The sequence below is a fragment of the Arctopsyche grandis genome, chromosome 1 (assembly GCF_051622035.1).
Source record: "Arctopsyche grandis isolate Sample6627 chromosome 1, ASM5162203v2, whole genome shotgun sequence".
NCBI lineage: Eukaryota > Metazoa > Arthropoda > Insecta > Trichoptera > Hydropsychidae > Arctopsyche > Arctopsyche grandis.
The window spans coordinates 7,231,758-7,244,237 of record NC_135355.1 but is presented as its reverse complement, the minus strand read 5'-3'; the positions used below and the strand labels follow the sequence as shown (position 1 = coordinate 7,244,237).

At 32.6% G+C, this 12,480-nt stretch overlaps 2 protein-coding genes across 3 annotated transcripts; one reads left to right on the top strand and one right to left on the bottom strand.

The window, feature by feature from the left end:
• Nucleotides 1–9: 9 nt before the first annotated feature.
• On the bottom strand, nucleotides 10–1,635 carry LOC143918712 (zinc finger HIT domain-containing protein 2). Of its 2 annotated transcripts, XM_077440736.1 has the most exons (5): nucleotides 1,470–1,509; nucleotides 1,324–1,340; nucleotides 746–1,244; nucleotides 461–670; nucleotides 10–381 (listed from the first exon to the last, which is right to left on the bottom strand). In XM_077440736.1, the coding sequence occupies exons 3-5, from the start codon at nucleotides 1,217–1,219 to the stop codon at nucleotides 31–33; spliced, it is 1,035 nt and encodes a 344-aa protein (XP_077296862.1). In that variant the 5' UTR covers nucleotides 1,220–1,244; nucleotides 1,324–1,340; nucleotides 1,470–1,509; the 3' UTR covers nucleotides 10–30. The 2 variants fall into 2 exon arrangements, with proteins under 2 accessions (XP_077296862.1, XP_077296853.1); XM_077440727.1 differs by having other exon boundaries at nucleotides 746–1,340; nucleotides 1,470–1,635.
• An 8-nt stretch (nucleotides 1,636–1,643) lies between these two features.
• slx1 (structure-specific endonuclease subunit SLX1) lies at nucleotides 1,644–3,139 on the top strand. Its single transcript, XM_077440715.1, has 4 exons — nucleotides 1,644–1,935; nucleotides 2,005–2,056; nucleotides 2,130–2,324; nucleotides 2,399–3,139. The coding sequence occupies exons 1-4, from the start codon at nucleotides 1,757–1,759 to the stop codon at nucleotides 2,864–2,866; spliced, it is 894 nt and encodes a 297-aa protein (XP_077296841.1). The 5' UTR covers nucleotides 1,644–1,756; the 3' UTR covers nucleotides 2,867–3,139.
• The last annotated feature ends 9,341 nt before the right edge of the window (nucleotides 3,140–12,480 follow it).

Genomic DNA, 12,480 nt, shown 5'->3' with positions numbered 1-12,480 from the left:
ACTAAAAGTAAATTTGATCATTTATATTTATTAAAAATGTAAATCAATTAATAAATCTGTAACTGTTTCTGCACCATGATTTTTTATAAATGACAAATAATATTCAATTTTTTTCACTGTCTGTTTGTATTTTTCCTTCGGTATTGGATTTTGAATTTCACCATTCCATGAAAATTTGTGTGTAAAATTATTTGTTTTATCCATTTTCTTTGTTACCTTTGTCGATGCAGACTTTTTAAAATTGATCAATAGGCTTAAAACATCAGACAAAGCGCATTGTATATAAAATATTTTATTACACTCTTCTGGTCCATGCAGTACTCGTTTTAAGTCATATTTTATTTGATCTTTATCCGTTTTAGAACAGGCAAAGGCTTCATTCTGAAACATAGTGATAAATTGTTTTGATTTTATTTATATAATGAAATAAACATAGTTTATAAGTGAATGACAATTTTACAGTAAAACTTTCTTGAATGACGGCTTCTAATGCTGTATCAATATTTTCAAAATTCGTTCCTTTATTGAGATTACCACTCAATAGAATAAAACAAGAAATCGCTTCATGTCCGAGATCATAATGATCTCCATTGAAAAGTCTAGTCATATAGATGTAAGATGAAAGGACGTTTACAATATTATATTTAACGCACGGAGCCGGTTTGCTTTTCTAAAAATATTAACAACAATTATCACAAACAACGATAAGGAATAATATGAACGAAGAAATTTTCACAAATCTTACCGAAATGTCATTGAAATCTTTAATATTCTCAATTATACTTGGACACGCTTTTCTGTAATCGAATTCGTCATTTAATTTATTTTCATCAATTTCACTAACAAGCTTCTTTTCTTTGTAAAACAACCACCATGGTTCCCAAACTGGCAGTATTTTAGTGATATCATTCTTCACAAGAGTTTCAAATTCTTTTTTTTCATCGTCCGTGAGGAGGTGCCATATTGCTTCACTATCATCCAAATCAATACCTTCGAGTCGGTTGGCTAAATCGGGAATTGACTCATCATCATCAGAGTCTTTTTCACCCTCGTCGTCAGCCAAATCGGTATCAAGAATATCAAACTCTTCATCTGGAATGTTGGAAGCGTCAGCTATTGGGTTTCTACATGGATTTTCAGTATCGTGCATCTTCTTGAGTATCTCCATCATTTTAGTCTTTGACTGGGGCTCGCTATCCATGGATGCTAATTCTTCCATAAACGATTCTTTATAAAAGCTTTCGCTACATTGGGAGTGCGAGTTAGATTTGTAACAATCTATTGAACAATATAGTACATTGCAACGAGGGCAACTGTACTTACTGTCCTTTTCATTGCATCTACGATAGAATAATAAAAAATAAAGATTTGATTTAATCCATTTCTAAATTTCACCAGTTGAAAAATCATAGATTCCAAAAGTTTTGATAGACACGCTTAAAATTATTGCTTAATAGAAAAATACTTACAGTTGACACAATTTACAATGAAAATCGACTTTTATATCGTTAGACATCGTTATAAGCTTCAATCTAAAATTTATAACCTAAAATTTTGACATCTGGGGCTGCCATATTAGAATATTTACATATGGGAATGACATTTTAGTAAACGCCACTAGATGTCTCTGCCTTCAAATAATTATAAAATTTTCGTCAATAGCTGGCAACACCGCTCGTGTTTGATTTTATAAACGGTTTGACATTTAGGTTGTGTATTTGAAGGTTTGGAACTTCTTAAAAATAAATGTTCTTCCATGGATAAACCTGATTTGGTTGAGAATTTATTTGGTGTTTACCTTTTATATTCATTAAATGAAAAGTATTTAGGACGAACTTACATTGGTTACACGGTAAACCCAAACAGGAGAATAAATCAACATAATAAAGGATGTTGGGCTGGGGGTGCTAGAAAAACCAGTAATAGAGGACCATGGTATCATATTTTTTATTATTTTTTTGTTTTACGTAAGTATTCAATAACAGAATGACAAATCATTTTCAGGAAGATGGTTTTGATAGTTCACGGCTTTCCAAATAATATTGCTGCGTTAAGGGTTTGTTTTCTAGTTAAGTAATGACTCTGTGATTTAGTAATGCTTTTAATTCTATTTTCAATCTTAATTTCAGTTTGAATGGGCATGGCAAAATCCTGATGGTTCCCGTAGATTGTACCACGTATTAAATAAGAAACGGCTAGCACGTAAAGAGTCTCAAATTCAATTTAACATAAGAATTCTCTCCGAAATGCTTTCTGTTGGACCGTGGAAAAGATTACCTTTAACCATCCGATGGTTGGAAATGGAATTTCACCATGATTTCTTGGTATAATTTATTTCATATTTATTTACATTAAATTTTAAAATTATTTTCATCAAATGTTTACTACGGTATTTTAGCCTGGTAAAATTCCGCCGATGCACATGCCAATATGCTACGGACCAGTAGATACTAAAACACACTCTTCATCATCACCAGTCAAGTCCACAATCACAATTGAAGATCGTAATAAAATAAAGATTATCGAAACAATCGCCGATATTTGTAAACTTTGTAAAACATCTCTATCCAATAGTAAAATAACGTGTCTAAATACTAAATGTAATTTTATATCTCATGTGGGTTGTTTAGCAGATTTATTTTTAGATATCGGTGAATATGTTCCAATTGAAGGACAGTGTCCCAACTGTAATATGAGACTTCTATGGGGTGATTTATTAAGAAAAATGAAAGGTTACAATGATCACGATAATATAAATGACGATGTCAATGCATATGACTCTGATAAGTCAGTGCAAATGTCACAATTAAGTTTCTATGATTGTGATAGTGATAAAGAATCTGATTGTTCTATTTTATCTGGATGATTCAGTTTTGTTTATTAAAATACACTTGATATCATTTATATGCATTATTCAACTGCTTAAATTATTTATATTTAATTAATTTAAATTTTATTTATTCATAACTGTAACAATTATTTGGTCACTAGTCACTGATAAATATGTAAGTAGGCAAAATTTATGTAATCATAAACACTATGTATGTATTTTATATTTTTAATAAATGATTTCTGACATATATAAATACGGTGATCAAATTTTTTTGGAGAAAATAAAGGACATACATACATATGTACTAAATAGAATCGTTTTATAACTTACAAAAATGCTTTAAAAGTTTTAACAACTATATATATGTATAAAAATCAGGTAATTGGATTATTACGCACATTGTGATCGCCCAAAAGACAACTTTTGCCATGAAAATCGCGATTACGGAATATTTGGCACTCGGGTTCTTGTTGGCATGACAGTTATAGTTAGTATGATGGACTTTTCGGTCAATGTTTGCCCGTTTGTCTGTCACGTATGCGTTCTTATACCATTCAACCGATTGCGATGAAACTTACAGGAGTTATTGTGTGTACGCCCGCGATGGTTTCGTACCGTTATCGAGGTATTTACGTACGCTGCCCAACCGTATTAAATTATATGCGCACCAGGCAGTACATATCGGAGCATTTCATTAGGTAAAAGTCGAGTTAATTCAGGGCACGGCAATACTATTGGCATCGCAAAGAGTAGCCAATCACAGGAAGGAATTTTCATTTGTGACATACATAACTTGTAATACACGAAACTTCATAGAATAATTTGACTATTGATTCCAATACTCACTGTTGGCATATAAATGTAATAGATTTGGAGTTAAAGACTGTGTGGCGGCTCGCTATACGACATGGTCGAGTTTGGTCACCTTCCTGCGAGTGGGGACCAATTCGATTATGTTCGGAGCTAGCCACCTCACTCTGCCTTCGGCTGTCATAAATAAAACACGTGCATTAACATGCCAGTCGTCTCATTCGTTCATCCCCCATAACTGTAAAAGCCAAAAAACAGTAATGAAACGTAAAGGAAGTTTGTAAAAATTGAACATTTTTCTAAACGCCCATATTTCATAAAGGAAACAAAACCAATAAAAATCGTTGTTATATTCGAATTCAGTGGGTCAAATTTAGTAAAGATTGACTAGACTCCGTCCTGGTATTTTTTTTGTTGCTGAGTATAATCAATGTATGTAGGTTTGATGACATTTATGAATTGCATCATTGAATATGTCGGCGTTTATATTTTTAGCGATAGTCGATATTACAAAGAAAGGCCAAAAGGACAATTTTAGAAAATAAATAAATTTAAAGGACAGACCAGTGAAACAAAGGACTGTCCTCTTAAATAAAGGACGTATGGTCAGCGTAAATATAAATATAATGAATAATTTTCTTGAAATTGTTGCTTCTTATGTAAAAAAAAAGTTTTTTGTCTAAAATGATGTTAAGAGGGCTGTACACCAGCGCCTTGTCCATACAAACGTATTACACTTCTCCCTTCCTCAATTATGGCACTAGAGAAATTATTTTTTAATATGCTATGGATATCTACCATTGGGATGCATCTAACGTTTTATTTTTTTATTAGTTATTTTTTATAGGAGCTAGGAGCCGCCAAACATCTATAAAATCGCCTCTTTTTTACACCCACGAAAAGAGCCCAGCGTGCTTATTTAACGGTCGATTAAAAAAAAATACAGTTTTGGAGGAGAAAATAGGAAAAATACGAAACCTCGATTTTGTCGATTTAAAATACGTATTATCTGGTCGAAGCGTAACTGTCGCATTCACTCAATATATATATATTGATATATCTTGATATATCTTGTCGCATTCACTCAATATCATCATCATATATATAAAGACGGTAATCTGTGTGTGTGTGTGTGTGTGTGTGTGTGTGTGTGTGTGTGTGTCCTAACTCTCGCCGAACATAATGAATGAATCGATAAAAAACGATAAATTCATTTTTCGACGAGACGACTTTGTCGCGACTCGAACTGATCACCCCAATATCCTGAATATAGGTCTAAATTGAGCTAATGGTCACGGACATCATGCCAAATCCAATTCTTCATTTCGCCTTTTTTTTTAAACATTAATTGAAATATTCTTTCTCGCCATATAAAAATACGTAATTTTAAAAATTTCATTTAGCGAGGTTTTGAACCATTTTTTTATATATTTATTTTCAATTAAATTAAAATTATAATTTAAATTATTTATATTTTGACGATATTCGAGAAAAAAATTGATTTCATTCACCGCGAGCGCCGGGAATCGAACCTCGGACCCTCCGATCCAAACGCAATGTCCTCACGAGCCCGCGCCGCACGCCATATCGTCGCCCAGAATACGTGTTGTAAATACACATCATATGTATATGCACGTAATTTGTTATGTGTAATAATAATATTCAACGTTACGAGGTCAATGACCGTTTGTGTATAATCGGAAAATATTACATTTTGTTAACGTTAACATTAAGAATTGAAAATTATTACAAATAAAGAATTGAAAACTATCTATGAGAGTCTACGAAAATAACGGTTCCGGTTCCGGATTTTTTTTTTAGTTTTATACGGGTATATAATAATTTTATACCCATGCGATGATATTTCATCGGGCTATTCACTAGTATGTATATGTATATCGAAGAAAGGAACGGCAACAAAATTAAGGTTTCGGGTGTACAGCCCTCTTAATAATTTCTAAAAACATCACACCACCTGACGTTGATTTGTGCTTTTATTAACAGTTTGCCATTATCTTTTCACATTTTAAATTCAATCGATTCCAATGCAAAAAAATTGCGTTCCACATAATTTTGCCGTATCATCATTGCAGATTGGTTGCACCGATGACGAAACAGCTAGCAGTACATACATCTAGTTCAATATCAACCCAAGCGAAACGTTTTAACTCCCTCAAGAGATTTATCTTACGATGTGTATGTAAATATGTAGTTGGTGAATTTGTTTACATTTACATTTTTCACATATGAACTTGATATTATAAAAAATCGTATGCACTGTTAATTGCTATGTTGTTGTACACATTATCCAAATATGTTAAGTGCTTGGAGAGGTCGAGTATGTGGGTGAGAATCCTGATTACAGTTACTTGTTTTGTTAAATGTTTTCAAAACCTTCTTAAAGTTCCATTCCATACATCAAAGGAATATCTTATTTGCATGTACATACATACATTAGTAGAAGTTTGTTTGGAAAGCTTGTGCATGCATGCTTGCAATATATGATTAAGGATGTTTCGGAAAAGGCTTGGAATATGTACATATGTATATATGTATGTATGTATGACATGCGATATTGCGAATACCATGTCTGAACCATTGGAGCATGCTAGTCGACATGCACTTTAGGTATGTGACACAATTTCTCCATTTCGTCACAAATGTCGCATAGCACGCAATTCTTGTTTCCGGTATTAAATTCATATTCATAAGATTGCGCATCTAGCGCTTATAGCGCTTCTCAAACGGAAAGAAATTTCAGGTAAATATTTGATCTTGCTTGATTTTAATAATATTTACATAATATATTAGGTGTTGATCAATTTACAAAGGGTCATATTCACTCTTGGGAAAATATCGTAAAAGCAAAAGCACGCAATCAGCGTATCTATGCATGTTTTCCACGAAAACTACACAATTGAAAAAGTTTTCGTAGGAAGATATCAAGATTAAAAAAGTTCATTTCACATTCATAGTATTGGGTAAATGGAGTGTTATGGTGCTGTGTTAGGGCGAAATCACACAGGGAAGAACGGCACGTAGTGTGCTTGGCTCCCCGCTATGAGGGCTCTCCTACATTTCTTCGAATATGGGATACACCCAGTGGCGGCTCGTCCATATGGGCTGCGGGCAGGCTGCAATCCTCCCAGTACAGTACAAATGTATGCTATTTTTGCCGTCCACATGGGCTGCGGGCTGCAGACCTCCCAGTATAGTACATATTCAAGCTATTTTTATTTTCATCCGATCATTGGTTTGGTTAACGAGCTACAGCCTGAATAATCTCTGCAGCCCCCCCACTATGAAATCTCACGAGCCGCTACTGGATACACCGTTATCGATCACTGTCAAGAAAGGATAAAAGTTTAACGAAAACACCCCAGGGGGTGATTTTGGGACAGCGTGTGCTAGGCGTACCATGAGTATGTGCACGGCATGCCACCTTTTTTTCGCATGCTCAAAATTATCTAAAATACCATGTCCCGCGTTCCTTCCTGTGTGATTTCGCCCTTATTGTTCTCACAAATGAGTGAATGTGTACTATTCTACGCGCGCACATTAATACGGGAGGAAAAGCCCGTTCCTCTTGTTCCTGTTGTATCCTGCTCGTGCAAATTAAGTGAGTATGTACCGTTTACCATGCACCCTTTTTTTTTGATCTTTCGACTTAAGATCTTTAGATTTTAGATCTTTGCCTTCCGATATTTGCGTTTTCGGGCGTTTCACATTCGGGCTCGTGACGGAGACCGGTACATATCGTATATATGTAAATGCCCCATTACGTTAAGTTATCCACAATTGATACAGTTATCATTGCACCAAATAAGCATTGATTTACGAATTCAATGGCGAAAACATACCTGAGTGGTTACTTGTTTTGCACAATTAATTTAATTTATGAACTGACCGTAAAATTTTTATGTATCGGAACGAAACGAGATGGTCTTTTAAGATTGCGTTCGGTAATTTGAACTAAATTTCGATGATAAATGAAACAAACGATATGTTATAAACAATCAGTACGTGTATTTTCAAATAAATTACATACATAATAATATTACCTAAGAGCGAATAAATAAATAAATAAATGATAATAAATTACTAAGGAGGTACTAGGTTTTAATATAATACTTATAAAGTAAGTTTCGAAATTGGCGCGCTTTGGGCACGAACGCGAAAATAAATTTGATCAATTTTATCCAGTAAAAGTTACAGATGGTCCATGAAAGTATTTGAGTTGTTTTTGTTGTAATAAAAATTGTGTTACTGGGCCAGCTTAATCTATATATGTAATTTAAAGCGCGTTCGTGAGATGAAAATTTTCTTTGCCTTATGTTGTATACATATTGAAAATTTTCGGTTACAATTTAATGTATTTTCGTTTGGCGCTAATTTACAATTTGGCACGATATGAATTTTTTTGTGCGATTTTCAAATTTTCAACTATTGTTATTTTCTCTGTAATTAATGACATTTTCTATTCATACAACATGAATACATATCTACTGATGCGCTGATTTTTTTTTTGTACTTTTTTTCACTTGAATCTTGTATATTAATACGCGCTTTTATGTACGATTGTGAACATTTGCTTGTCCACTCTGGTTTGAGCTAACTGTAAATTATTTTTGTAAAAAATTGGGACGCCTTTACATTTTCTTATAATTGTGTGAATATAAAATGTATGTGTGTAGTTGTATCTTAAAATAATGATGCTTTTTCTACCAGCGAGTTAATTACACAATGAACCCATTTACTGTTAAAAAAATGCTCATTAGCACAATTCGGACGAGAGTTGAATCCATTGTGGACACTCTCACTGACAAGTTCAAAAATCGAGATCCTTTTCAGGTCAAGAATCATAACGGGGTTTGATTAAATTGACAATGACAACGCATCATTCCAAAGTCAATAACCAAATCTGATGATATTCTTGATTGCTTGAACTTGTTAACATTTACTACTGGTCCTACTTATGCCAAGTCAACTATCGCTACACATAAACATTTATTTGGGTTGAAAATTTAAACTTTTATTATACATCAAAAATGTCTCCAGCATCATCATCATCATCATCGTCGTCGAAGGAGTCGAGCGAGTAGTCATCGTCAGCTCCGGGAGGCACAAAAGCTCCATTGAGGACTCCTCCGATTCTATCCCTTAGACCCAATAAACTTGCTATGCCATAGATGAATCTCATTGTGACCAGCCTAGAGAAGTCCGCCGCGCTAGTCTCCCGTCTCTGTAGCACCAGAAGTTTGTTCAGTTGATTCTTGTCAACTTTACTCTGAGGTTTGTTTATACTTTTCGCATAACATTCAGACAAGAAGATGTTGAAGATGGTGAAGATGACGAAGGCCTTTGCATACTTTGTCGTCATGGTTTCAGAGCTGAAAATGATATAAATTCTCAATGAAATTGCTACATAGCCTGAAATTGTTACATGCTAGTAAATGCATAGCATCTCAAGTAATATATTCCATCTAACTTGGTACCAACATTCGTTATGTGTAGTTAAAGTGTATTTTCAGTTGTAATATATTTTGACTAGTTGGAATATATTCCGTCTAACCCACGTAAGTTGATTCATGTAGCGAATTACACCCCAACTGGTTAAAATATATTACAACTGAAAATATAGTTCAACTATAAGTTGGTACCAGGTAAGATGGAGAAGTAAGGTTTTCATGAAAACGTCACTCAACATTTTTGTTTTGAACACACTCTTAGAGTTATCGTAATACGGTACCCATTACCTTTATTCGTAATAATACCCAGCAAATATTAACGCATTATTTCATTCTAAAGCATTCGGAAAAACATCAGAGCTGTCAAAACTCAACTGTTATAATACAACTAGTGCACACTGTTGAAAGTGTATTTGAGCTTGTAGAGACGTAATTTACTAGTTGAATTGTATTCAAATAGTAATGGCCTAAAACGCCAGTTGGAATATATTAAAACTGAAAATACACTTTGAATATATATCATTCATTTTTGTATACATACTATTAGGATTTTTTGCAATTACTTGTATTTAATTGTATAAGTGTATTTATAAAACTGTCAGTTTTTTTAATTAGGCAAACTTTTATTGACGTTGTAAAATATCGGAGTAGAAATCAAGAGTAAATAATGTTGGCGGTGCCAATCAGTCAATGTGTGTTACTTGTAGTGAAATTTCTACCATATACATAAGTCACACTGAACTCACGTATGACCTGAAATTGTTGACCTATTTGCATCTACCACATCCTTAAATTGAAAATAATATACATACATACGCGTTAAAAATAACAACTGTTTAATTGCTAGTACACATGAGATGCATACTATCTATGTATGTACATAAGATATTTAATGGTTCTACGAACAAACTTAAAGTTTAACTTTTGTACACTACATTTAAATGAAAAAATTACTTACTTCAGAATGAGTTTCATTTATATTTTTAATAAATTTTGATTTTGATTACGTACATTAAAAGACACATGTGTATTATAAAAGGAATACGATATTCGTATGTATCTATTATTTTCTTCAAAGCAAGTGTTAATATTCTAAAAAAATAAGAAAGTAATAATGTGACACTGCCTTTTTAAAATTACTCGGTATACGAGGACCACAAACAGCAAAAAGATTAATATTTTTATTCTGGTTTAACAGTTAGCCGTGAATGAACCTGGTATGTACATATGTATGTAATTGTTTTTTTTAATAATATAAAATTATGCTATAATTTTCGTCTAAATTAAAGTAAAGCAAAAATATAATTTTTCCAGATGAAATGCAGTAGAAAGAGATTTATTGGACATGCTTTGAAAAAGTCAATAAAGATAATATTGAAATGTTATTAGGACTTAATTTAAAACAAGTAATCCTCGTTTTCATGTATGTGTGTACAAGTAAAATAAATTATAAATGGCAAAAGTCAGAATATGACACGAAACTGACTTGTGTTGACAATTTATCGGAGTAATTCAAATTTAGCGGTATAATATCTCTCATATAAGAAAATCAGTAATGAAATAATGCTAGCTATGATAACATCAACCACATTTTTATTAGTTACGACATCCAAAATACCACTGTCAAAATCAGGCGCGTAACTACTATGCCGCACGGTATGCGGTGCATGCGTTTTTTTTAGATTTAGGGGCCCAAAAGGATTTTAAATTAAAATACTACAAATTTTTCAAACAGTCGTAAAAATTTTATTCATAAGACTAACGGAAGCACTAGTTAAAACTTTATACGCCAAATTGAGTGTCGAATTTTTACGATTTTGTACTCCTTCTCATAACATTTAATAGTTTTCCGTTATGGTACAGAAACAATAATTGTCTGCGATGATCTAAAAACCCGATGTTAAATTTAAAAAAAGAAGTAATGGTTAATAAAATATTTTCGTTTCATATATTATACATATATTGTGAATCACGTTCTCGTATTTGATATCGTTGGAAATTTTCGGATAGTTATTTTATTTTAAATGAAATATTCGATAAAGTGATTTACTATAGTTTTATTTTTTCAAATTAATACAATACTATAAAAGAAATTCAATTTATTGATTGTAGATTGAAAATGAAGAATCTAAAATGTCTTTATAAGATGTAATCGCAGAATTTGTGACATTGAAGGCGAGCAAAATGAATATTTAAATTATGTGAGTTAATTATCAATTTAATTTAAAAAAAAAAACCTCTTTAGTTAACATTTGTACGCGGGCCCAATTTTTACTAACCTCTTCTTAGTTCAGAATCGATTTTTTATAATTACACCACTTGTCAAAAGGAATTTCTGGTAAAAGTATATTAGTGTGCGAAATATCAGACCGACTTGACGATCTGAAGTGATACCTCAACAAATGGCGCATCGAAGACATCCTAAATAAAAGCTTTTAAAAAGATTCCAAAAATTGTCTTTATAAATGATATACATAAACTTTAATTTAGGAATTCTAGTTTATAAATTAGTATGAAATAAATTTTATTGAAGTAAAGTAATGAAAGATGACAATTTAGATATATTATTTCTGAATTCAAATTGACTCAAATTATACAAAGTAAATCTGGTTATATTTAAAAAAAAAAAATGATACAGTAGTGGTGAAAACATAATATAAAATTAAAAATACTGCATATCAAATCTAGTGCATTACAAATATTAGACGATTATTTATTACCTGAACTCTTCGCTGGTTTTTAACGTTCAACCACAAATCCGTTTGTGTATATGCGAGTCTGTGGTTGTTGAATGACAATGTTTATGAAGTAACTGTAAAGTTGACCACCGATAGTAAAAACACTGTTTACTTTTGTTCGAACGCTCGATTTAACAGTACGGTTCAAGTGCAGTGGGTTTCCGGCGCACGACTCTAGCCGGTGAGACCTTCTAACCGAATGATGGTAATCTTCAGAGTTCATGATCAAGGCCACAATTGAGTGGTGGTGAACCAGGTCTTCTAAAACCACGACGAGAGGAACCACCGAGTAAACCGGTCGGTCGCTTTTGGATGAAACCAGACAGACGGAAGGAGGAAAATTTCATTTTCAATTAATTAACGGACGATTCGAAAAATCACACATAAATACATTATACATACATGCCTATGTACATATGTATGTAGTTCATGTTTTACGAAGGCTTGTATTTAAATATTTCAAGTGTGCGTAGAATTTAAGAAAGTTAATTATTAAATTTCTAAATAACTAAAAATACATACATACATACATATATTAAATTTATATCATTTCAATTGACGATTTTTAGGCAAATTCTTGGTTTTCTAATGGCTTAGTATTGTTCTGACAGTATAGCCAGCAGTATGGCTC